The sequence below is a fragment of the Neovison vison genome, chromosome 11, assembly GCF_020171115.1.
Source record: "Neovison vison isolate M4711 chromosome 11, ASM_NN_V1, whole genome shotgun sequence".
Classification (NCBI taxonomy): domain Eukaryota; kingdom Metazoa; phylum Chordata; class Mammalia; order Carnivora; family Mustelidae; genus Neogale; species Neogale vison.
The window spans coordinates 33,461,059-33,488,105 of record NC_058101.1 but is presented as its reverse complement, the minus strand read 5'-3'; the positions used below and the strand labels follow the sequence as shown (position 1 = coordinate 33,488,105).

Genomic DNA, 27,047 nt, shown 5'->3' with positions numbered 1-27,047 from the left:
AAGCCACGCAGCCTATGGTATTTTGCTATGGCAGCCCAGACTTAGACACACACACACACACACACACACCCTCTGTTGATAGGTGTGCAAATACTTAAGAAATGTTAAAGAGGGGCGCCTGGGTGGCTCAGTGAGTTAAAGCCTCTGCCTTCGGCTCAGGTCATGATCCCAGGGTCCGGGATAGAGCCCTGCATCTGGCTCTCTGCTCAGTAGGGAGCCTGCTTCCCCCCTCTCTGCCTGCCTCTCTGTGTACTTGTGATCTCTGTCTGTCAGATGGATGAATAAAATATTAAAGAAAAAAAAGAAGAAATGTAAAAGAATGCCAAGTGCTATAAAAAATATGGAGTAAATGATATGTGAGGAGTGCACTAGAGGTGGCATTTTGGGTAATCCAGGCCATAGATCATGAGGACCTGAACTTGGCCAGTGACCTTAGAAAAACTGAACATGGCTTCAAGAGGGCACCATTTGACTTGTCAGCTACAACTGACCAGCACCTGGACGGTCCATGGATGTTGGATATTTCTCCTGTATGTATGTAAAACATCCCACTTAATCCCCTGAGTTTTAATTTGTTCCTCTGATCATCCTCTATCCTATTGCCAGAGCAAATGTTCTAAATCTCATGATGTCACATTTCTGCTTACAATTGTATCACGATTGCCTGGATATCAAGGCCAAGTTCAGATCTCCTTCTTAACACATCCGCCTGCCTCTCTCTCTCTCTCTCTTTAAAGATCTTATTTATTTATTTGACAGACAGAGATTTCAAGTAGGCAGAGAGTCAGGCAGAGAGAGAGGGGGAAGCAGTCATCCTGCTGAGCAGAGAGCCCAATGCGGGGCTTGATCCCAGGACCCTGGAATCCTGACCCGAGTGGAAGGCAGAGGCTTTAACCCACTGAGCCACTCAGGCGCTCCTGCCTGCCTTGATGTCACATCTTTTCAATCCACTTCTCCCAGTCCCACCTCTATCCCAAACATGCACATCCCTTCATTCTGGTCGTACGCAGCTAGTTCCTTTGCTCTGTCCTGTTGCTTCATGAGGTTTCTGTTGCTGTATCTGGAAATCTCTCCTCTGTTTAGCCAACTTCTTGTTCTTCAAAATTTAGGGCCAGAATTACTTTTTCAAAGAAACCTTCCCAGACCCTTTCTGATTTAGGTCCCCTCCTCTGTGCTGTCTGTGATGAACTTGGCCTCTGCATATATTACATTGTGTATATTACACAAACTCTGTGTTGTGCTATTGACTTACTTGCCTGTCTTCCCCACAATATGTGTCATATTCATTCTTTTTATCCTCCATACCAAATATGGGGCCTTTCGCATAGTAGGTCTCATTAAGTGCATGTTGGAAGAATTTTTTTTTTTTTTTAAAAAGATGTATTTATTAGACAGGGAGCGAGAGCGTGCAAGCGCACGCAAGAGCACGAGCAGGGGAGGGGTAGAGGCAGAGGAAGAAGCAAGCTGCCTGCTGGGCAGGGAGCCCCAGGCGGAGCTCCATCCCAGGACCCTGGGATCACGACCTGAGCCCAAGGCAGCCGCTTAAGAAACTGAGCCACCCAGGTGCCCCAGAAGACTTAATTTTCTAAGTAGCACTACGGGGCTTAGTGAGCTCCTGGAGGAAAACAGCAAAGAAAGCATTTCTGAGGCTTAAGAAGCAGACGTTCTGCGGCTTGGACTTGGACGGGGTGGACCACCTGGGAGCCGAAATAGAAAAATTGCTCTGCCCGCCTCTCTTCTCAGCTTACACAGACAATCAGAGAGCCAATCAGAGAGCCGGACAGGTGAAACTGAAACAAGAAAAACTACAGTTCCCGTCATACCTCAAGAACCCGCTCTCGGCTTCTTCTCTTCGTCACCGCCTCTTCCCTACGGAAGTGAAAGGAGCACTTCCGGGTTTGGCAATAACCTGCGCTCGGCGGTGGCGTTCGTTCGGCCCTGTCGGGTCTTGCTCAGAAGCTCCGCCTCTCCCCGGTTTTTCTAGAAATCCGGCTTTGCTCTTGGTGGTGTCGTGCAGGTATTTCCCCGCCACTTCGGGTGCTCTCGAGGCAGTGCTCTCCGGAGCGGGCGAGACTTTCCTGTTGAGGTTCGGAGTTCCCGTAGGGCGCGGCGGGCTTGTGGCACGGGATAAGGAAACCGGTTACCGGAATCGCGGCTCCGTGCTGACATCCCCTTTTTTCCCTTCCCGATTTCAGCGTCCCGGACGCGCGTGTGGGCTCTCCCATGGCGGATACGGCCCCGAACGGCCCCCAAGGGGCGGGAGCAGTGGTAAGTGAGCGAGCAGGGTCTTCTCTTTCGATTTCCTGGAGTTAGGAGGGAGCAGGAGGTGTCGCCAAGACTGTTCTGAGACGTTCCACCTCAGTGCTGCAAGGGGCTGGGATTAGTGATTGAGGTGGGGGTAGCGTAGCGAGGAGGGATCTTGAGCAGAGATGTAGAGAAGCTACAAGTTTTTTGTTTCTTAAGCCACTGTGGGCCGGGCTGGGGCAGGTGGCTCTTAGCCCTATGCCAGGGAAATCGGGCCTTCTTACCTACCCACCCCCCCCCGCCAGTTTCTAATTGTCTTAGGTTCCAAGGTTGAAGATGCCAGCTGAGGTGGTGCCGCGACACAGGCCTCATTCCGCACACGCGTGCTAGCGGAGAATGTCTCTGCCCGTTTTATGGCATTATATGGAAATAACGCAGTGGGGGAAGCGCAGTCTTTTGTTTTTTGTTTTGGGGGGATTTGTTTGTTTTTCTTTTCATTCATTTTGTTCTTTACGAAGAGAGATAATAGGTTTCTGTTAACATTTTATTCTTTTTTTTTTTTTTTTAAATATTTATTTGAGAGAGAGGCAGAGATAGTGACAGAGAGCACTAGCGGGAGGAGAGGGGGAAGCAGGCTCCTGATCAGGGAGCCCGATGTGGGGCTCCGTCCCAGGACCCCGAGATCATAACCTGAGCCAGAGGCAGCCGCTTAACCGATTGAGCCACTCAGGCGCCCCTAAATATTTTATTGTTAACGTGCAGATCTGCTTACTAGTAAGTTCTACCGAAAGCATTCTTGCCCTCTAATTTTAAACACTATGAATATATGTTTTTTCCCCCTTTAAACATTTTTTCCACTTGAAACATTTTACAGCATTTCCATTTACAGACACAGTTTTCTTTTTCATTTTGTTGAACCTTTTGAGAATTAGTTGCATACACAATGATGGCTAATTCATAAATACTTAAGTATTGTTCAGTTCCACAATGCAGTCATCGCTGCAATTTTTGCAGTTAAATTTCATTGATACATGTTATTATCTGATTTATAATCCATATTCAGATTTCCTCCATTGCCTGTTAAAGCTGCTTCCTCCTTATCCAGGATTTAGTCCAAGCAAGCATTTTGCTTTTACTGGCATTAAGTCTCTTTAGTCTAGAATAGTTTTGCCTTCTTTGTACCATTTTTGACTCTCAAGAGTTCAGACTTGTTTTGCTTCTCAAACTGAAGTTGCTTGTTTTCTTTCCAACTAGATTCAAGTTGAATATTTTGGTAGGAATATTACATAAGTGATACTCAGTCATTTTCCGTGCATTATATATATTTCAGGAAACATTTTGTGTTAATTTATGTCATCATTGGAGATAAGTTTGATTATTTGGTTCAGGTGGTATCCAGCAGACTCTCCACTGTAAAGATACCTTTCTGTGGCATGATGCTTTGAGACTGTGTGAATAGTTTTTCACCTCAGTAGGTTTTCACCCAACGTTTCATGGATTTTTTTTTTTTTTTTTGCCCAAACTATAACGTGACTGGATTGTTGACTCTTAAAGTGTTAACCGGGGTGCCTGGGTGGCTTACTCTTTAATTGTCTGCCTTAGGCTCAGGTCATAATCCCAGGGTCCTGGGATCAAATCCTTATATTGGGCTCCCTTGCTCAGCAGGAGGCCTGCTTCTCCCTCTCCCACTCCCCCTGCGTCTCCCTCTCCCACTCCCCCTGCTTCTGTTCCCTGTCTCACTGTGTCCCTCTCTGTCAAAAAAATAAATAAAATATTTAAAAAATAAAAAAGAATAAACCAATATACTTTTCAAAACCTTTTTTACTGTGTACTAAAATGCAGGTACATAAAGGTATACAAAATAAAATGAACAGATAAGTGATTTATTACAAAATAACCACCCAAAACCAAATAGATTTCATTTTATTTTATTTTTTAAAATATTTATTTTTATAAAGATTGGTTTATTTTAGAGAGGGAGAGAAACTTAAGCAGACTCTGTGTGAAATCAGAGCCCAGCTTCAGGCTTGAGCCTGAGATCATGACCTGAGTGGAAACTGAGAGTCGGAGGCTGAACCCACTGCACCACGCAGGCACCCCAAAAAGATTTATTTTTAAATTTTTTAAAAGATTTTATTTATTTGAGAGAGAACAAGCAGAACCAGGGGGAATGGCAAGTAGGGGAGAAGTGGGCTCTGTGAGCAAGAAGGTGGACATGGGACTCTATCCCAGGACCTTGGGACCATGACGTGAGCTGAAGGCAGCTGCTTAACTGACTGAGCTACCCAGGTGCCCCAAACATTTTATTTTTAAGCAATCTTTATACCCAGTGTGGGACTTGAACACGCAACTGCGAGATCAGGAGTTGCATGCTCCATTGACTGAGCCAGCCAGATGCCCTTAAGCTTAAATTTCAAAGAACACGTTCTAAAATTTCAGACTGTAGTGTAAATTTCTGAATTTTCTAGAGAACCTGAGTACTGTAAGCTAGATTCATTCTTCCACTTGACTGTGGGTGATCATTTAAATTTAGAGAAGTCACAGTGTAGTAGGTTTGGATACAATAAACTAGGCATATTTCCAAAAATTACCTGCATATTGTTAAAAAGACATGCAGTGAAACATCTTTGGATTTTAAAATGTACTTGGATTTTTCCAAAAGGTTTTTCTATCTTTTTTTATTATTAAAGATTTATTAGGCGGGGACAGAGCCTGAGTGGGGGGAGGGGGAGGGAGAGGGAGAGGGACAGGCAGACTCCCCACTGAGCAGGGAGCCCTGTGTGGGACCCTGTCCCAGGACCCCGGGATCATGATCTAAACTGAAAGCAGATGCTTAACCAACTGAGCCACCCAGCCACCTGGTTTTTGTATCTTTCAAAAGATAATTAAGTTAGATTGCTTAGAGTAGTGTTTTAGACTCCGTGTTAAGATTCATTAGTGAGTTTTGAAATCCCTTTAGTGAAAACACTATTTCTTTTTTTTTTTTTTAAGATTTTATTTATTTATTTTTTTATTTTTTTAAGATTTTATTTATTTATCAGAGAGAGAGAGGGAGAGAGCGAGCACAGGCAGACAGAGTGGCAGGCAGAGGCAGAGGCAGAGGAAGAAGCAGGCTCCCCGCCGAGCAAGGAGCCAGATGTGGGACTCGATCCCAGGACACTGAGATCATGACCTGAGCCGAAGGCAGCTGCTTAACCAACTGAGCCACCCAGGCGTCCCAAGATTTTATTTATTTATTTGACAGAGATCACAGTAGGCAGAGAGGCAGGCAGAGGGAGGGGAAGGGAAGCAGGCCCCCTGCTGAGCAGAGAGCCCGATGTGGGACTCGATCCCAGGACCCTGAGATCATGACCTGAGCCGAAGGCAGCGGCTTAACCCACTGAGCCACCCAGGCGCCCCAAAAACACTATTTCTAAACATTAGAGTACAAAGCACCAAAATCCATTACACATTGGGAAGATACTATTTTGTGAAACTTCTTTGTAGAAGTTTATATATCCATGTGTGTTTGTATTGGACTTTGATGTAAAAATTATTAACGTAGATTCTATCAGAAAACATAAAAGCCGCTTTAGGATTTGAATACAAGACACATTTTGAAGAGAAAACAGATTTTAAGTGATTCTGTTAGTGTTGATAGCTCATCCTTGGCAAACATAGCAAGGGCAAAGATAGAATGAGAAAACATGGAGAATCAAGTGGGTTATGGGAGTTTAATTTAGGGCCACTGAAATAGGGTAAGATGTATGGGGCAGCTTCCAAGGGGATGAAGAAAGTCATAAAATTGAAGAGGCAGGGACTCTTTAACATTTGACAGCTATATTTTGAACCCTGAGAGTATGTTGGGCCCTTGTGTTTATGTAAGCAAATTATTATGAGTTAGGTATTGAATGAGTGTTCCCATGGTTTTACGTTTCTCCTTTGTAAGGTTTATTTAATCCAGATTGGCTTTGTGTGATGCCTTTTTACTCAGCTCTAATACCTGTCTATTTGAATTTGAGATTTCTAAAAATAGGCATTATGGTTCTCTTGAGAGCAATTAGTCCTTATTTAACGTTCTTTTAAAATAGATGAAGCCAGTATCACAACTGTTGAAGGAATACAGACAATTGTAGTTAAATTTCTGTTCCAATGATTTCTTCTTAGTCTTTATGTTTTTAAATATCAGCTGGTATTTTTCTATTTAAGTATTTCTGACGCTTTTCTGAATCAGAACTATAGGGTGTTCAGAGGAGTCGCTGAGCGGATAGGTGAAACAGTTGCCTTAGGAGTTTTCACAATTTAATGATCTTAAGTAATCTCTGCAGGGTTGTTAAAACATTTTGAATAGGAATAAGACTACGTGATCTTCACCCTTGGAAAGATAATTTGCAGGCTTAGTTACTACAGTATTTTTCTTTTTTAAATTTAGCAATTCATGATGGCCAATAAACTGGACACGGCGATGTGGCTTTCTCGCTTGTTCACAGTTTACTGCTCTGCTCTGTTTGTCCTGCCTGTTCTTGGGTATGTATCACACAGATTTTCTGCCTTTGATACTCAGTTGTTTGGTGGGTTTTCCCGGACTGCCTTTTATGTGCCGGGCTTGTTAAATTGCAAGAGGTTCTAGAGTAGATGAAACACAGGTCTCATGCTTTAGGTGCTAATACCTCAGTAATAGCACCAACTGGAGGGATGTCTTAGGTCCCGTGCTTTGTGAAAGCACATATTTTTTTTCATTTTTGATTTTTGCACTTAAAGAAGATGACTGCTTTATAAAATTCAGTTGGGCAGATCTATGAAGGGATGCTTCTAGGAAGTATAATAGATTCAAGTAGTTCTTTTCTATTGACAAGTAAGAGATTTAGGGGTTGTGCAATTATGATGCAATCCACAGAGGAGGAAGAGAGCTGCTAGTTGTTATGTCTCAGGATAACCTCTCCTCTGGTAATTTGCAGGTTGCATGAAGCTGCAAGCTTTTATCAACGTGCTTTACTGGCAAATGCTCTTACCAGTGCTCTGAGGCTGCACCAAAGATTACCACATTTCCAGTTAAGCAGAGCATTCCTCGCCCAGGCTTTACTAGAAGACAGCTGCCACTACCTGCTGTACTCACTCATCTTTGTCAATTCCTACCCTGTTACAAGTATCCTTTTTGTGCCTTTTGACAAGAAGTCACTTACCAAGTGTATAGGAGATTTTTTCTGATTATTTTTGGCAATAGGAGGGGTTCAGCGGTGAGGGCTTCCATGAACCTAGGTTAGTTGGTTTGTTGACAATTTGAATGAAGATACATTTAGTGTAAGAGTTTCTGATTCTGACATGTGAAATCTAAATTTGAAAAGCAGACTGGGAATTTTAAATTTTTTATCTTTGTTCTTGCCTCTTGTAAGCTTCTGTATTAGCAATGGGTATTTCAAACTTCAGATTCAAAGCACAGGACTATGGAGGGCTTATTTTGTATTTACACTTTTTTTTTTTTTTTCCATTTAATTCACATCTTTGGGAAATTGTCCGTATGTCTTGCTTTAAAAAAAGAGAAATCCTCAGCTCTTTCAACTCCTAGTGAACTAGAAACAAATGGAAATTCAAGAAATAAATTATTTAAGCAGAAAACTAGATAATAAATACAATAAAAATTTAGTATTTACTGTGGATAGAGTAGAAAATAAGGACACGTATAATCTTTGGAGCTAATGAGAATGAAATAACTCATTTGAAATGGTATGTTTACACATTTTGAAAGTGTGTTGGGTGAGAATAGCTTTACTCAAAAGGCTGGGGAGGGTTGGGAAGGAGGGGAAGCTCTAAATTAAACAGTTTTAAGTAGATTTCTTTACTACAGGACTTTTGATCTGCTAATGTGCATTGTGAGGCAAAGGGTGACTGGAGTTTCTCAATCATTTTTAATAGTCTGTCCCCAGTATGGTTCCTTTGTCTCTCCAGAAAGTATTTTGTGCTTTAAGTGCTGCTCTTAAGAGTTTTTAAATGGTTGATATATATTCTGATAAATTCATAAGCTATACATGTGTCTACATAACTATACCTAATGGAAAACACAATAAAATCTGTCTCCAGGGCTAAATATTACCTATTTAGATAATACTTTCTATGATTGTGAAGTACCAAATTTTAAATAGATTTTTTAAAAGTCTTAAGGGAAAGAGAGTAGGTAACTGAAATATTTTGAGTACCTGTTTTGTCAGTGCATATGAACTTTGCATACTTAGTCCTTGCAACACTGAAAAAAATCATAGTGAGCATCATATATATATATATTTTTAAGATTTTATATTTTAGAGCACCAGTGGAAGTAGAGAGGGAGGGGGAGAAACAGATTTGATGCTAAGCAGGGAGCCAGATGTGGGGCTCCTTGATCCCAGGACCCTGAGATCATGACCTGAGCAGAAGACAAAGGCTTAACTGACTGAGCAGACCCAGATGTCCTGAGCATCATATTGATAAGGACACTGAGGCTCAAGGGGTTTCAAATAACTTGCCTGACATCACACTGGCAAGTACATAGTAATGCTGACAAGGTCTTTCTGACTTAAAAGATCTACCTAATTTACAGTTAATGTATGTGTAACATTTTTTTTTTTTTTAAGATTTTATTTTTTTGACAGAAGGAGAGATCACAAAGAGGCAGAGAGGCAGGCAGAGAGAGAGGGAAGCAGGCTCCCCGCTGAGCAGAGAGCTGGATGCTGGGCTTAATCCCAGGACCCTGAGACCATGACCTAAGCCGAAGGCAGAGGCTTTAACCCACTGAACCACCCAGGAGTCCCTGCATAACACTTTAATATAATTTTGAAATCTTTCTGTCTGCCTGGACAAAGCCAGTCTACACAGCAGGTGGTCGCCAAGTTTTGTTGAGTGAATCCTGAGTTGATGTCCAGTGGGGCTCATGACCAGTTAAGATAACCTCTCTGTCTTCTCTGCAGTTGGTTATTTACTAGCCCCTCCCTTTGGGAGTGTTGAAGAGTAAGGATTTCGTGTTCCTTTAATTCTTACATTAGAGGTTGGGGAGTGGTGAGCAATAGGAAGAGCCTAAAGTAGTAACTGGCAAGAAATACTAATTTGATTCTTAAAGTATTTGAGTATTAGGTTAGTGAATAAAGGTGAGCCCCAAGTCATATTACAAAGTTGTGTTCTGATCTTTGGTCTTAAAAAGGTGATGCCGTCCTTGCTCTAATGATGATAGGTACTTAGAGTTTAACTTTGTAGATTTTTCACTCTTTACATTTTCTAGATAGTTTAAAAGTGACAATGAAAGCTAAGATTATGAATCTCTCTCTTTTCTAAAAAGATTTTATTTATTTATTTATTTGACAGATCACATGTAGGCAGAGAGAGAGGGGGAAGCAGGCTCCCTGCTGAGCAGAGAGCCTGATGTGGGGCTTGATGCGGGGTTCTATGCAGGGCTCGATCCCGGGACCCTGAGATCATGACCTGAGCTGAAGGCAGAGGTTTAACCCAGTGAGCCACCCAGCTGCCCCAAAATTATGAATCTTTGATCAAGGATTTGTGAACTAGAGAATGTTAGTGATAAAAAACTCATTAGAAATCTGTAGCTTTTTTTGGTAATATTTGTTTGAGAGAGAGCACACTAGCTGGATTGGAGGGGCGGGAGGAGGGAGAGAGAAATCTCCAGCAGACTCCCTGCTGAGCTTGGAGGCCTGCTGTGCACAGAGACAGACCCAGGTCGGGGCTCCGTCCCATGACCCAAACTCATGACTTGAGCTGAAATCAAGACTTGGATGCTTCTCTCACTGAGCTACCCAGGCATTGCCCACCCCGCCCTTTTAAAAAAATTTATTTCTTTGAGAGGGAGAGAAATCTGTAGCTTTGATGAAACTTAGCCTAGGATATGTAGTTAGTGTCAGAGCCATGATTGGAACCCAGATATCTTGACTGTCCTTTCAGGGTTCTGTTTTCATTACCTGCATTGCTTCTACTGAATCAAGGCTTCCAGTTAGGATATGTGTCAAGGTTTAAATTTAACTATTTAAGAAGCAACACAATTTTACAGTAGCCTTGGAGAGGAGAGGCTTGTAGCTTTCATCAGTTTCAGAGGGATCTTGATTGATTAAAAAGTGTGAAACTATATATACATGGTCTCCACATGGTCTTCACTGAGGAAATTGGCATTTTATTTAATTCGTGTTAGTGTCAGGGAAGAATTGGTCAAGATATCAACTTGGAGAACTATATTAGGTAGGATTTTTTTTTTTTTTTAAAGATTTTATTTATTTTTGAGAGAGAGACAGGGAGAGAGAGCATGAGCGAGGAGAAGGTCAGAGAGCGAAGCAGACTCCCCATGGAGCTGGGAGCCCGATGCGGGACTCGATCCTGGTACTCCGGGATCATGACCTGAGCCGAAGAAAGTCGTCCAACCAACTGAGCCACCCAGGCGTCCCTAGGTAGGATTTTTCTAATCCTTGTGTATAATAGGTCACTGTCTTGCTTGCCAGTTGGAATTAGGCATTTTTGGATCCTAATGAGTTATGGTGGTAATGGATTTAGAACTCCTTGTGTTACAATAATCACCATTTCCCATCACACCTAAGCTTTCATTTAGTGTAGAAAAATATAATGGTTCATTTCTTAGAAACTGCATGTACTTTTTTTTTTCCCCAAATGAGGGTAATGTAAACATTTTTTTAAAAATGTAAACATTTTTTGATTTTTTTTTTTTTTTTTTAAATAACTAAACTCTACACCCAACATTAGGCTTGCAGTTATAACCTTGAGATCAGGTCGCATGCTCTGTTCAGTGAGCCATGCAGACACCCAGAAACTCAAAAACTTTTTGTTTAATTAAGATTTTATTTATATATTTGACAGACAGAGATCACAAGTGGGCAGAGAGAGAGAGAGGGAAGGAGGCTCCCCGCTGAGCGGAGAGCCCAATGTGGAGCTCAATCCCAGGACCCTGAGATCACGACCTGAGCCAAAGGCAGAGGCTTTAACACACTGAGCCACCCAGGTGCCCCTGCAAATACTTTTAGGACATGTATTTTTGCCATTCATAATGAACTAATAGTTTGTATCATTTTATGAAAATACTTGACAAGTTTTGTTGTTCTTAGTAGCAGCCTGGCAGAAATTGGGGTAAATAGGGTCTTTTGAGCAATTTTCGTTATTCAAAAAGCTGAATGAGAATTGCATATTTATCCATGACATAAAGCCAAACAGTTGAACTCAAATCGTGTGTGTAATTATTATTATTATTATTATTTTTTTTTAAGATTTTATTTATTTATTTGACAGAAAGAGAGAGAGAGAGAGCGCACAAGCAGGGGGAGAGGCAGAGGGAGAGGAAGAACCAGGCTCCCTGCAAAGCAGGAGAAGCCCGATATGGGACTCGATCCCAGGTCTCCGGGATCATGGCCTGAGCCGAAGGCAGTGGCTTAACCAACTGAGCCACCCAGGCGCCCCTCGTGTCTGTAATTAAACTGATGAGACTCTCCATTAACTGTACTACACAAGCCCAAATATATATATATATATATATATATATATATATATACACACACACACACACACACACGTATATGCTTTTTATTTGTACAGATTGAGAACACATGAATTGTACAAGCAAGGTAGGTACAGTATCTTGAAATAATGGGGATCTTGTAGGAGAGAAATAATGAAAGATCTTTAGTTGAGGAAAATTGGGGAAGTACTATTTACAAGCTTTTTTTTTTTTTTAATTTTTTTTTTTTTTTTTAAAGATTTTATTTATTTATTTGACAGACAGAGATCACAAGTAGGCAGAGAGGCAGGCAGAGAGAGGAGGAAGCAGGCTCCCACCGAGCAGAGAGCCCGATGCGGGGCTCGATCCCAGGACCCTGAGATCATGACCCGAGCCAAAGGCAGCGGCTTAACCCACTGCTAATTTTTTATTTTTTTACATAAACTCAACTTCCAGTGTGGGGCTTGACCTTATCATCTGGAGATCCAGTACCACCCCAAGATGGAGTCCTGTGCTCTACTGACTATGCCAGCCGAGGTACCCCTGAGGAAGTACTTTCTAAACCATTATCCCAGACTCTTTACTGAGCAGTTTCGATGAGGAAAGCAGGACCAAAGACTGCTTTATATATATATACATATGTTTTTAATATTATTATTTTTTTTAGAGATTTTATTTATTTATTTGACAGACAGAGATCACAAGTAGGCAGAGAGGCTGGCAGAGAGAGAGGAGGAAGCAGGCTCCCCGCTGAGCAGAGAGCCCGATGTGGGACTCGATCCCAGGACCCTGAGATCATGACCTGAGCCGAAGGCAGCGGCCCAACCCACTGAGCCACCCAGGCGCCCAAGACTGCTTTATATTTGAAGGCCAAATTATTCAGGCCAGGATGGCCATTTTGGGGTTAAAAGTGGTAATATTTTGAGGTGGCCTGAATTTTGATAGAATTTAGCAAATGTTCATAATATTTTATTATCTAGTAGAAAAGAAAAAAAACCTTTTCACTGTTAATAAAAAAACTGAGCTTTAGAATATGAAATTGTTTACAGGTAGAAAAAGAAAACTTCATTTGGTTCCAAAGTAAAACAATAGAAGCCATCACTGGAGTCCTTTTAGCAGATACTGGTTCAGATCTATATTGGGCATGATACATAGCCTGTTTTGCAAAGTACTTGATAAATGTTAAACATTTTCCTTAATTGTTTTCTCCAGTGAGTATTTTCCCAGTCTTGTTATTCTCTTTGCTTCATGCTGCCACATACACGAAAAAGGTCCTTGATGTAAGTAAAGCTCTGCCATTTTTTTGACTCCTGTGTTGCAGATTGTTGACATGAATTTGAGTTCTAAGACATATTGGTATTTGTCAGGAAAGTTTCCTTCAATCCCTGCAAACTTGTTGTAAATTATTAGTCATTTGAAAGTCTTAAGTTTGAAATTTTTTATTTAAGTTTCACAAAATACACTTTATAGGTAAAGGATTATATTGCAGAATACTCAGTCCCCAGAGAATACTCAGTCCCCAGAGAATTTCTGAAATTTGAAATAGATTTGTTTATTTTAAAAATCATTTAGGTTTGGTAAGTAGTCAGAGATCTCTTGTTCTGTCGTTGCTTAATTTTAACATACCAGGTAAGTAGAGTATACTGAATTTCTTTTACTTTAGTGTTCAGAACTGCTGCTTTCCGAAAATATTTTTTTATTCCTAGGTTCGAACAGGAAGCGTCATTAAGTGTGCCAGGCGGATTGACTGCATATGCACTGATAGTTGAATTAAAATATCCAAATGTTTGACTTGTGTTGGCCTGTTTCTTTATTCATACAGTTCTTTGGTCACAGCAGTAATTGGATACTGTAATTTATTTAGCTAAGGACTCAGAAATATCTTAACTGTATTACTAGGTAGTTCGTTATGGTAAGGTTGAAATAACCACTATTTTTTTGTGAAATAATCTAGTCTTTTTAAAAAAAAAAAAAAGCATGGAAATTACTTACTAAAGTTGTTTTATTTTTCAAATACACAAAATCCAGCAGAGCAGGAAAATAAACACTAACTTTTACATTATTTTGTAAACTTTTATATTACCATTTCCAAAATGCCTTTTAGTTGTATTACCTGTTGGATATGCTGTTTGTCTAAAGAAAGAAGATATTTGAATAATCAAAAGTGCTTCATTATTTCTGATATTGTTTTCTTATGTTTTAGGCGAAGGGTTCAAATAGTTTACCTCTGCTGAGATCTCTCTTGGATAAATTAAGCGCTAATCAACAGAATATTCTGAAATTTATTGCTTGTAATGAAATATTCTTGATGCCTGCTACAGTTTTTATGCTTTTTAGGTAAGAATAAAAATACATTTGTTATGGGAGGCAGATGACTAAGTGAATGTAATAAAGGTATTATTTCATCTTGTTCATTTCATCTTGCTTAAATCTTGTTAGATACTGATATGCAGAGCTAGATTGATCTTAGCAGCCATTTTTCATTGTATCCTAGAGAACCTGAGATGTTATGGTAAACCTAGGAACTTGCTTATTTATCATTCCTTGTGATTTACTATTTACCATTTTGAAAATTTATTTTAGAATTGCTGCCTTTGAAAGAATCTTAGGAAGCCTCATTTAATGTATCTGCCATTATTTAGATGGTTTTTCTTTCAGAAAAATTACGGTCTGATATTGATAGCTGCCTATTATCATCTCCGTGTTTTTTTTTTTTTTTTTTTTAAAGATTTTATTTGAGAGAGAAAGACATAGTGAGAGAGAGAGCACTAGAGGGGAGGGGAGCTCGAGCTGGGAGGAGAGGGAGAAGCAGGCTCCTTGCTCAGCAGGGAGCGTGACCTGGGACTCAATCCCAGAACCCTGGGATCCTGACCGGAGCTGAAGGTAGATGCTTAACCAACTGAGCCACCGAGGCGTCCCTTGATTGTTCTTAATTATAGAAGTAAGGCATGAATAAATTTCTATCCTGTTAGAAATTAAAACATCAGGCTAGTATTGACCCTCCCCATCAAGATTCTTGCATTTAAGTTTTAAAAGCGCATTTCTGGGGAGATGGGTGGGAGAATGGGTAAAAAAGATGATGGGGATTAAGGAGTGTGCTTGTGATAAGCACTGGGTGATTAAAATGAAAACTTACCAGAAAAAAAGAAGAAAATGGAGGAGCATAAGCTTTGGTTACCAAGTCAAAAGTTCTTCTCTGTCTCTGTTAATATGTTTATCTTCTTTGTTGTGGAAAGAAAAAAATTACTAGCTTCAAAGCTAAATTGGAGAAAAATTCAGATCAGCAGGAAAAAAAAACTACATATCTGCCTGGATTATTGCTTTTTTAGTTTTTCCAATAAGAGGACATTATAGATAAAAGCTAAAATACCATTTGACTCTGAGTTGTTGCAATTCTGTCCTCTTCTCTTATGTCTTTGTGCATGTTGTACTTTAAAAATATTTATACAGATACATAGAAAATACATATTATGGGGGTGCCTGGGTGGCTCAGTGGGTTAAAGCCTCTGCCTTTGGCTAAGGTCATGATCCCAGGGTCCTGGGATCGAGTCCCGCATTGGGCTTTCTGCTCAGCGGGGAGCCTGTTCCCACCTCTCTCTGCCTGCCTCTGCCTACTAAAAAAAAGAAAAGAAAATACATATGGGTGCAGGATTTTGGGTTTTTTGTTTTGTTTTGGTTCGTTTTAGTTTTTTATTTTGCATCAGACGTGCCATAATCCATCAGTTCTCTGCATCTTGCTTTTTTCCACTCCTCCAGTATGTTTTCGTGCCCTATTCATGTTGATAGATAACAATTCTTGTTTGTTCCATTTAATGGCCATGTAGTTTTTGGTCATATGCTGCATTTTATTACCTGTTCCATGTTGATGGGGAAACATACGTCTCCAAAGTTTTGTTTTTCTAAATATTGATGGATGAACATCTTTTTATCTTTCTAAAAAATTTTTATTTATCTTAAATAGTCTCTACTCCCAGTGTGGATCTCAAACCCTGAGATCAAGAGTTGTATGCTGCTTCGACTGAGCCCTCTTTTTACTTTTCTGCTTATACTTTTGTGTATGTGTTTTCTCTAACCTAGAACTGATTTTGCTGAGTCTAAGCTAAGTGAATTTTATACTTACTAGACCATGCCAGACTTTAAGATGTCTGTATTTGCCATTTTCCATGATCTCATTAATGTGAAAAACTTATTTTTTATGAATATTTCATTTTAGTGTGCATTGCCTTAATGAGTGAGATTTTTGCATGTCTGACTCTTTAGCAGTCTGTAAGCCAGTAACAGTTTTATAGATTTCCTCATAAATGCATTCGTTCCATTCTTTTAAGTAATGTTTTTCTCTGGAAACTCCAGGATCACCACCTGTTGCTCAGGCTATAGGATCATAAGTTAGGTAATATAATCTAAATAAAGTCTGAAATGGTAGAGTGGAAAGACTTATTGGGCGTTAGAGACCTGGATTCTAGTTGATGTGATCACTAACTTAGCCTTTTGAGCATTGATTTTTTTTTTCACATTTAAAAAACTTAAACCTTGGGGCGCATGGGTGGTTCAGTGGGTTAAGCCTCTGCCTTTGGCTCAGGTCATGATCCCAGGGTCCTTGGATGGAGCCCCACATCAGGCTCTCTGCTCAGCAGGGAGTCTGCTTCCCTTCCCCTCTCTCTGCCTCCTGCTCTGCCTACTGGTGATATGTCAAATAAATAAATAAAATCTTTAAAAAAAAAAAAAAACCTAAACCTTAAACTGATTTTAATTTTCAAGATTATTGTAAAAGAGATGAGAATTTACCAGAGTTATTTAAAGAGAGAAATCACTTTGTTATTTTAAAAGACTTTAAAAAGACTTTTTCCCTCATAGGAAAAGCTCTTGATGATTTAATATCACTCTTGTATAACACAAACTATAAAATTAACAAAGTCATTATTCCTTAGATACTCCCTCCATGATAGAAGGACAGTCCAATATTAGAAGGCTTTATTAGGTTATATTTTTCTGAGTAATGCTTCAAGCTTTGTATTTAAAAATGAAGGTAAAGTCTGTGAGTTTATCTTATGTAGACATGGACATGAGTGTAAAAAAAGATAAGAGGATGAGATCTTGTAGCTTTATTCGTTAGTAGAGAGCTTGTTACATAATAGTAATGCTAAGGTGAACTGGTTGAAGCTAAAAAAAGCACGAGGGAAATTTATGTGTTGTGCTGGGGATAATCCTCAAGATAAAGAAAATTTAGAAATTTGTTAAAGGGCGCCTGGGTGGCTCAGTTGGATGAGCGACTGCCTTTGGCTCAGGTCACGATCTCAGGTTCCGCTTCTCCCTCTCCCTCTGCCTGCTGCTCTGCCTGCCGCTCTGCCTACTTGTGCTTTCTCTCTCTCTCTCAAATAAATAAATAAAATCTTAAAAAAAATTTTTTTTTTATTAAGAACTGTGTAGGGTTGTTCCCTTTTATATTTTGGGATGTGTTTGTGTATTTAAGGGCATATGAATGTTCTTTTCTGCTTCAGTTTCTTCATCTTTGAAATGGGAGTGATAATGCCACTTCCCTCTTGGAATTGTTAAATGGATTCAGTGCATTGTATAGTGAGAACTGTATTAGTGTCAGTCATTATATGCCCTCGTGCGTGTGAATTTCTGGAAGGATTAATATTAGAGACTGAGCTGTAATTCTGAGGAAGGAGCTAACTTGGATGATGGAAAATTTTTCATTGAGTATTCCTTTCTGTATTTTCTTTCTTTTTTTTTTAATTTTTAAATTAAAAAAAAATTCATTATTTATTTGACACAGAGAGAGAGATTACAATTAGGCAGAGAGAGAAGGGGAAGCAGGCTCCCCGCCGAGCAGAGAGCCTGATATGGGGCTTGATCCCAAGACCCTGAGACCATGACCTGAGCCAAAGGCAGAGGCTTAACCCACTGAGTCACCCAGGCATTCCTGTATTTTCTTTAGTATGTGTATTTTTCAATTTGAAGAGTTAAAGATTTGTCACAGGAGTTTTTGGGGAAAGTGGATGTGACATTTAGTTTAGTGATTAGTTTGTAATCACAAATTTTTATTATGAAAGTAATATCACAGTTCAGAATAAAAGGTAAAAATTAAGTTTAAAAACCACGTTAGCATCTTTAATTTATTTCTTCAAAAAGTTTTAATATAGAATTATAATAATATGTATAGTATTATGCTCTGCATTCTTCAAGGTTGCTGTGTGGTTTTCATAATCAAGACTTTACATAGTTGCATATTAACTCTATCAAATAAAGGTAATATACATAGCCTTGCTATTAACTATCCAAATAGTGATGCATTTAATTTGTAATTATTGCCGGTTAATATCTTAATCCAGATGGTCTTTCTAGGAAGAAATTTTTTTTTTTTTTTTTTTTTAAGATTTTATTTGTCAGAGAGAGGGAGAGAGAGCGAGCACAGGCAGAAGAATGGCAGGCAGAGGGGAGGGAGAAGCAGGCTCCCTGCCGAGCAAGGAGCCTGATGTGGGACTCGATCCCAGGACACTGGGATCATGACCTGAGCCGAAGGTAGCTGCTTAACCAACTGAGCCACCCAGGCGTCCCTCTAGGAAGAAATTCTTGACTTAGAATTTCATAAATATGTATATGGCTCTTAGGTATTAAAATTGTGTTTAACCAAGCAAAATAGTAGAATAAGCTATGTGAATTTACTAGGGAACCTGTGTGATTTTATTAGCTTTTTTGTTTATATAAAATGAACTGGGGCGCCTGGGTAGCTCAATGGGTTAAAGCCTCTGCCTTCAGCTCGCGTCATGATCCCCGGGTCCTGAGATCGAGTCCCGCATCAGACTCCCTGCTCTGTGGGGAGCCTGCTTTCCCCTCTCTCTCTCTGCCTGCCTCTCTGCCTACTTGTGATCTCTGTCTGTCAAATAAATAAATAAAATCTTAAAAAAAAAATAAGTAAAATGAACCACTTTACATTTGCTATGTTGTAAAGTTTCAAAATTTGATAATCAGTTATTAGTGGTAATTATGGAAGCATTTATACATTTACTTCTTTTGAAAGATTTTATTTATTTGAGAGAGAGATGGGGGAGGGAGAAGGAGAGGGAGAGGGACAAGCAGACTCCCTGCTGAGCGGGGAGTGCAGTGAGTTGGGACCAGTCCCAGGACTCTGAGATCATGACCTGAGCTGAAGTCAGAGGCTTAACCTTCTGAGCCACCCAGGCACCTTTATACATTTTCTGGTTTATTTAATAGCATTTAAAATTTTTAAAAGTAATATATACATAAATACATGTTTATAAAAATTTAAGCAATAACATTTTACTTGTTACCAATCATATATATTCTTTTATTTCTTTTTCTTTCTTTTTTTTTTTTAAAGTAAGCTCTCTGTCCAACATGGGGCTTGAACTTAAAAACTCCAAGATGAAGGGTTGCATACTCTACTAACTGAGCTAACCAGGTGCCACTCTTTTACTTCTTTTAAGAATAACTTTGATTTAGGGGTGCCTGGCTGGCTTAAGTGTCCAGCTCTTGATTTCTGCTCAGTTTATGATATCAGAGCTGTGAAGTCAAAGCCCCATGTTGGGGTCTGCACTCAATAGGGAGTCTGCTTCTCTCTCTCGTCTCTCTCTGCCCCTTCCCTTGTTCTCTCTCTAAAGTAAATAAATAAATCTTAAAGAAAAAAGAGTAACTTTGATTAAGACTTGATAGGTATTACCATGACCATTTTTTATTTTATTTTATTTTATTTTATTTTACTTAGGGTGTACACACATGTGCACCAAGCGAGCTGAGAGGGGCAGAGAGAGAGGGAGAGAGAGAATCTTAAGCAGGTTCTATGTCCAGCACTGAGCTGGATACAGGGCTCAGTCTCAATGATCCTGAGATCATGACCTGAGCCAAATTCAAGAATTGGACGCTTAATGAACTGAGCATCCAGTCGCCCCCTACCATGACCATTTAATGAATGAAGACACACACAGGCACTGGTTAAATTGCTTTAAGTTTTGAGAGTATACATAAGAATTGATAATGTGTATTTCTTGTCCTTGATTTGTTTATTTCAGTGGCCAAGGAAGTTTGCTCCAGCCTTTTATATACTATAGATTTCTTACTCTTCGATATTCCTCTAGAAGAAATCCATATTGTCGGTAAGCTGGTGATTAGTTTAAATGTCTTGTTTGTTGAGAGTATTGTGAGATACAATATTTATAATTTGTAAGAGTTGTCTAGCTTCTTTTATGTTAGAATTTAGAAGCAAGTGATATTTTTGTAAATTTAAGTTCCAGGCCTTAGTAGGATTGGTGAGGAGGTGGTTGTATTTATTTTTACAAACTGAGACCAGATTTACCTTGATCTCCCCTAAAATAGTACACCGGTAAAGCAGTATTTAAGTTTAAGGAATTTAAAGATGTCTAAGACATTAGTTCCAAACTCAAGGCACTTTCCTAATTGAAGAAACAAAACTGTATGTCAAATAATAAGGAAATAAAAGTTGAGGATGCAGTGTTCACAAACGCATGTATTGTTATGTTTGCTTTATCGTATCAATACTGTAGTCCACAGGAAGGAGAGATCAGGAAATAAAAAGAGTCCATGAAAGTTTCACAAATCAGAGGTTTTAATTTGTTCAAGAAAGATTAAGGCCTTCAAATAAGACAGAATAGGTGAAAAAAGCATTTTAGGAAAATAGTAGGAACACAAGTTCAGAGCCAAGAGGTAACAAGCTGTATTTAAGGGGCACTGAATAGACCTGTTTGACTCTACCAGGGTTTCTGAATGGTAAGTGGTAACACTTAAGACTAAAAATGTATATTGGAGTCATATCATAAAATTTCTTGAATTTCAGGATAAGAAGTTTGGAACTTATCTTTTAGATGTACAAGAATGATGGTTTGGACATGATCATATTCTTCTTCTGCTATCTTGTGCAGAATAGTTTGGAGTGGAAAAATGAGGAAGCAGTAATATTTTAATAAGTTACTCTAATGTTCAGGAATGGAGGCTTCAGTGATAGCTAAGTTATGCATGTGGATCTCAGAAGTTAGAGTAAAACTGAAAAGAATAGCTGTTTTTAATAGATTCTTGGATATGTTACTGAGAATACTAATGTTAACACAGTTTTTGTTTGCAAATTTAAAATAAATTCATTGTATAGTAGAATTCAGTCAGAAATCCAGTGAGTGTTTTAGCATGATCTTTATTTTCATGAGCAAAGTAAAGAGAACTGAAATCGAACGCTGGTCCATGTTTTTTTAGATTAGGCAGGTTTTATAGTTTTTGTTTTAATTTTTTTTAATTTTAATTTTAATTTTTTAATTTTAATTTTAATTTTTTCATTGGTAGAGGAGAAAAATCTGGGGTTGAAATGAAGTAATAACGTGCTTAGATTCTGTTGTGTTTCTAATACATAGTTTATTTTCCTTTTTATGTGATTCTAATTATCCTGGAGGAGCTTTTATGTTCTGTTAGACAATGTCTTTCTTACAGTACTTCCTAAAATAGAGCTATCTTCAGACACAGGTTCTTAAAGAGTCCCTAGTCAGAAATAAACTTTCAGTTTTACTTGATTCCATGAGTTTTTGCCCTTGTTTTGTATCTGGTTCATGTATTCATTTCATACAATATCTTCTGGTCTCCTGCCCTAGTAATCCATTTTTCATCAGCAGCTTTGTTTTTCTCTGCTTCTTTATACCCTTTTTATCTCTAATCCCATTTTTCCCACTTGCCCTTAAGTCAGATTAGCACACAGAAAAATTTAGAAGTGTCCAATGGGATAAAAAAGGAAATAGCAGGATCCAGGTAATACAAGTATGTGCTAATAAGCATTTTCAAAGATCTCCCATAAACACACAAAACACATGAAAACAGTGGAAAGGAAATGGGAAATATTTGAGCTTATAAATATTGATAAACAGCCTATAAAACTACATTTTCTGTGCTACACTTTTTTGTTAGGGATTTTGCCAGCTTCTACCATTTTTACAGTATCCATTCCCATGTTAAAGGTATCAGTCCTTTTTAGATGTCAAGAGTAGATTGTTCAGAACTGCGCTGTCCAGTATGGCAATGGGCAGCCACATTTGATTTTTTTTTTTTTTTAAAGTAGGCTCCATACCCATTGTGGAGCCCAACTTGGGGCTTGAACTCACGACTGAGATCAAGACCTGAGCTGAGATCAAGAGTCAGATGCTTAACTGATTGAGCCACCCATGTGCCCCACATTTGACCATTGAAATAAAAACTAAAATTCATAAACTTTAGGGGCATCTGGGTGGCTAAGATGGTTGAGAATCTGCCTTTGGCTTGGGTCGTGATCCTAGGTCATGGGATCGAGCCCTATGTCGGTCTCCTGCTTGGTGGGGAGTCTGCTTCTCCCTCTTCCTCTGCTTCTCCCCCTACTAGTGCTCTCTCTGTGTCAAATGAATAAATAAAATCTTAAAAAAAAAATAGAATTTGTAAACTTTAAAACCCAGTTCCTGAGTCACATTAACCAGTTTCACGCACTCAGAAGCAATGTGTGGCTGACGGTCACCCTACTTGACAGCATATGGAGACACTTTGATCATCACTGACCGTTTATTGTCCACTGCTCCAGCACTGTGACTTGGTCTAGATCATGCCAAGGACAGCCTTGAATGAAAGAACTGGCCCTGTGATTTTAGGCAAGCCATTGGCCTCTTTAGGCCTCATCTGTAACCTGTGGGGTTTGCTTAGAGTATTTTTACGGTGCCATCTAGTTTTATTCATTAGTCATTTATTCAGAAGACAGTGATTGTGTGTTGGTGAAGTCTGAGTTCTAGCACGTGGGTGCCTAAAAAAGTGCATGTTGCTGGAGTTACGGACGTATATAGGGGAGTTATGAAGATCAGTGCCTCAAAGGGAAGACAGACAAGATCATGAAAGGGTTTGGAATTTATTTCAAGATAGGAAGAGCATTTGGAGTTCATAAGATGGAGGGGTTGAGAATATGATGAGATCTGATTTAGAAGTATTCCAGAAAATGCATTACATCCTCAGCAAGAGGAAGAATGGACCACTTTGGAGACTGCTAGAGTAGTTCAGAGCCTGAACTAATTCTGTGTAAAATAAAAGAGATAAATTTGAAAGATTTAGCAGGTTGGAGCTTAGGTTTTGGGGAAGACTAAGATAAGGAAGCCCAACACAGAATACAGAAGGGTAGAACAGGAATTGTCTGTATGCAGGATGAGTCAGCAGATAAAGTGAAAACTCAAAAGTGAATAATGAAAATTACTTCTGGTGGTCTATCAAAATCTCTTGTAAATTACAGTTCAACCAACATACATGATTTTGTGTCTGTTAGCCTATACAATGTATGTGTGGTGTGTACAGTATGTAATAAAGAGTCCTTTGGAGGCAGCAAGCACAGGAAAAGTTCACAATGTGTTTCGGGCACAAATTTGCAACACAACTGGAATATAGGGGTCGTGGCAGAGAGTGGGAGAGGAGATGAAGCAGAAAATTCGATTAAGACCAGATTCTGGAGGGCATTAGATGTTAAAGAGTTGGACTTTAAGTCTGAAGGTAGACAAGAACTGGTTTGATCAGTGGGATGATCCAACTGGGAAGTGGCCTTTCTTGAGTAACTTCTCTGCTGTCTCACTCAAATTACTCTACAGCTGACTCCATGAAGTACGTATGCCTGTTTTGTAGATGAGGAAAGCTCTAAGAGACATTATGTGTTTTGTTTTGTTTTTTTTAAGATTTTATTTATTTATATGACAGGCAGAGATCACAAGTAGTCAGAGAGGCAGGCAGAGAGAGAGGAGGAAGCAGGTTCCCTACTGAGCAGAGAGCCCGATGAGGGGCTCGATCCCAGGACCCTGAGATCTCGACCTAAGCCGAAGGCAGAGGATTTAACCACTGAGCCACCCAGGCACCCCTAAGAGACATTATGTTTAAGGCAATAGTGTTTTTTTTCTTTTTTTTTTTAAGATTTATTTATTTATTTGCGATGGTGTGAGAGAGCATGAGAAGGGAGAGGTTCAGATGGAGAAGCAGACTCCCTGCTGAGCGGGGAGCCTGACCCAGCCTTTGCTCAACCAGCTGAGCTACCCAGCCTCCCTAAGGCGATAATTTAAGGAAAATAGTAGGTGGGAGTGCCCGTAGTATATAGTTTTCACCCTGTTGCTCTCTTTTTTAGAACTAGTTGAATATACCCAAGTTAAATGTGAAAATGATGTGCCTCTGTAAAGATAAAATCATCCTTTATCTCAGCCCTTGGAGATAACCATTTATTAGATGCTTTTGTTAAATGAAATCCCCCCTACCTCCCCTCAAAAACCACGTAAATGTTGATTTTGAGAATTTTATTTTGTGTGTTTCCTACAGTGCATTGTAGTTATTCCTTTTACTTCAGATTCTTTACTGACTGTGGGAAATCCTTCCTCGGCATTTGTTTTGTATTCTTTTTCCTTTTGTGTCTGAACGAAAACTGTTTTATCTTGCAGGACCTTGTTTAATGAACTGAGGATTGTTGTTGAACACGTAATAATGAAACCTGCTTGCCCACTGTTTGTGAGAAGACTTTGTCTCCAGAGTATTGCTTTTATAAGCAGACTGGCACCAACAGTTGCGTAGTTGAACATCCAGCTAAGTTATATATAGTAGAAATAAGCATTTTAGCAGTTGGTACTTCTGCCAAGGGTTGTTAATTCCAGGTGTAAAACTGACCTCAATCCAATTTACATAAACGCATCTCAATGGAAAGTTCATCATTTTCCTGGCATGTTAAATCAAGCCTTTTAAAAAGTTCCCAAGAAAATTTTATTGTGCTGTTATTAATGGTTAAGGAAGTTTCTGTCCTGTGATCAGTGTATCAGAAATTTTTTTAAATGCTGCTGTGCCTTTATCATGAAGTACGTTTATTTCTCTTGTAAATAGCTTTAAAATTTCTTTCAACCTAATTGGTACCCTAAATTTATATCTGGCATGATTCCATTACAGTAATATTAACATACATGAATTCATCACATTTTGAGACAGTATTCTTTTGCCATTCAGTAATTTTGGTTGATGATTTTAAAAGAAACATTTACCACTATATTTAATTTCAGATTGTTATTAAATTCATGTTCTGCTGCTTTGTTAGGATTTGTTTTGGATATATCATTTTAAGAGGAATTCTGCATGCATTTTGTATCTTATGCTATGATCTTCCAAATTTTTATTTCTATAACTACTGAATGTGGCTTTGAATATTTTTTAAAAGGCTGAACTGTAAGTGTGTTAGCCAACTGGGTCACTATCTGGGGTCACTGCTGTTTCACATCAGAAAGCCTTAGTGGTAATATGGCTTTTCTTTTAGATACCCATCAAGTAACCTTTCTCAAATTGGAAACCCTTTTACAAATGTGGACACATAAATGATTAGCATTATTGTAGTTTATAGAATTAGTTTCTTGACTGCCAATTTTCTTGGTTTCTTAGGCTTGAATTTTCTTAGACAGTTGCAGCAGTTCAGATGTCTTTTGAAAGGAATGTAACTGAAGATTGAGCATATGCCTGTGCTTGGGTCTGTTCTGAAATAATAATGAAGATTATCCTGTAGATTACATACTTGCCCATCAAATATGACTTAAAAGGTTAAAGGAAAGATTGATAGGTAAGATAATTGGTGGGGAATGGGGCTGGAAGATGAATTGTGGGGGATTAGTGTGTATTTTAACTTCTTAATGCATAGGTAAATTTGAGAGTCTTGGGTGTATTATGCAGCTGTGATTTGAGTTGTATAATATGTTAAATCCTGTTTGTTGAGCTGCCCTCAACTTCTTTATAAAATTCATTCTGATCTTTATTACTGTTGCATGGTTGGGAATGTTTAAAACACTGCAGAAGTTTTAGTACACAGTGATGTAATGGTTTTTGTAACCAGTTTTCTTCTGTCTGCATGTAATTGGATTTCTCATACATTTATGAGTAACTTGTCAGTAACATCAGTTTTCTTTTTGTTCAACTTTCCCATCTTTGGAAATGTGATGTCTACTTGATAGCTCAACTGTAGCCAAGTGTTTTTGTATTTTTTTAATATTTATCTACTAAGTTAGAAAAGCAGCCTCATGCAATACAGTTGATTGGGGTGGGTGGGTGGGCGTGCGGCTAGCCTCATTATCACTATATATGTAATATGATGGTTTTAAGAACTAATTTTCTAGAGCAATAAAGTGACTATAATGTTAAGTAAACATATTACTGATTTCTAATGATGTCTTTAAAAATTGTCTTGAATTATATCAGGAAATCTTGGCAGCTGAAGTCATACTTATTTTTAAGTTACGTGTTTTTTTGTTTTCTACAGTTTTTAAAAATCGAGATAATTTTAGATTTATAGAACAGTTGCAAAAATAGAGTTCTTGTATACCTTTTACTCAGCTTCCCCTTATATTAACACTTTACATAACTATATAGCATTTATCAGAACTAAGAAATTAGCCTTGGAACAATACTATTAATTAAAGTACAGAACTTACTCAGATTTCACCATTTTTTCCGTTAATTTTCTTCTTGTGAGCTGTTTTTACTGATTGTCTTTTAATGACCTATGAGTGTGCCTCTGTTCTGAGTTTTTCCTCTTTAGTTTGGGAATTATTGTTGGTCAAAAAGATTTCCCTAGAGGGAATAATTTCATGTTGGTTTTGACGAAAAGAATCTTAATATTAAAACTTAAAAATGTAGAATACCCTGTGCTTTAAAAGTTGAGGCTTTTTATCACATAACAGGATTATATTTCTCATATGCTCCTATTGGACTATTCTTTAATGGAAGGTTTGATTTTTAAATAAAAAACTCCTCAATTCATGAAAAAGTAAATTTTACAATTTGAGTGTTACTGGATGTTAAGTTTGGATGAGCTTGTACCTAGGAATCCCATGATACGTATAAGTACAACCAGCTGATTTTACATCTGGAATTGCAGTTTAATATGTACATCTATCAAATTAAAATTAAGGAAATACAGTAGCAGTATATGGAATGAATGAAGTAGAAGAAATTATAGCATAGCTGAACTTCCATTTTACTTCCAAGTTTAAAAAAGTCAGCATCCAACAAGTGCTGTAATGCTATTCTAGGACTTTTAGATATTAAACCCTCTGGGACAGGTGGAAGCCTAAAATAAAACCTACTTTTATTATAACAAGAATTCTGTATTCCTTTTGTATACCTGATGCCTTGTGAATATAAACTCTATTTAATATCAGTCCCAAACTGAAATTTCTTAAATAGTAATTTTGCTCCTGGAAGTAAGCAAGTAATTTAGGTATTTAGGAATTTCCCTTACAGAAAAATCAAGGCATACTGATATTAAACCAGAAGTTTTTATGAAAGACTTAGGAGGTCTGTTTAATAACTATGAATTGTAAAG

At 38.6% G+C, this 27,047-nt stretch overlaps 1 protein-coding gene across 3 annotated transcripts; it reads left to right on the top strand.

Moving 5' to 3' along the window:
• Positions 1-1,874: 1,874 nt before the first annotated feature.
• TMEM33 (transmembrane protein 33) lies at positions 1,875-25,481 on the top strand. Of its 3 annotated transcripts, XM_044224140.1 has the most exons (9): positions 1,875-2,017; positions 2,196-2,268; positions 6,656-6,750; positions 7,182-7,369; positions 12,911-12,978; positions 13,902-14,035; positions 19,732-19,815; positions 24,136-24,256; positions 25,115-25,481. In XM_044224140.1, exons 2-9 carry the CDS (start codon positions 2,224-2,226, stop codon positions 25,118-25,120), a joined length of 741 nt encoding a protein of 246 aa, XP_044080075.1. In that variant the 5' UTR covers positions 1,875-2,017; positions 2,196-2,223; the 3' UTR covers positions 25,121-25,481. The 3 variants fall into 3 exon arrangements, with proteins under 3 accessions (XP_044080075.1, XP_044080073.1, XP_044080074.1); XM_044224138.1 differs by having other exon boundaries at positions 1,876-2,017; positions 24,136-25,481; XM_044224139.1 differs by having other exon boundaries at positions 1,876-2,086; positions 24,136-25,481.
• Positions 25,482-27,047: the final 1,566 nt, after the last annotated feature.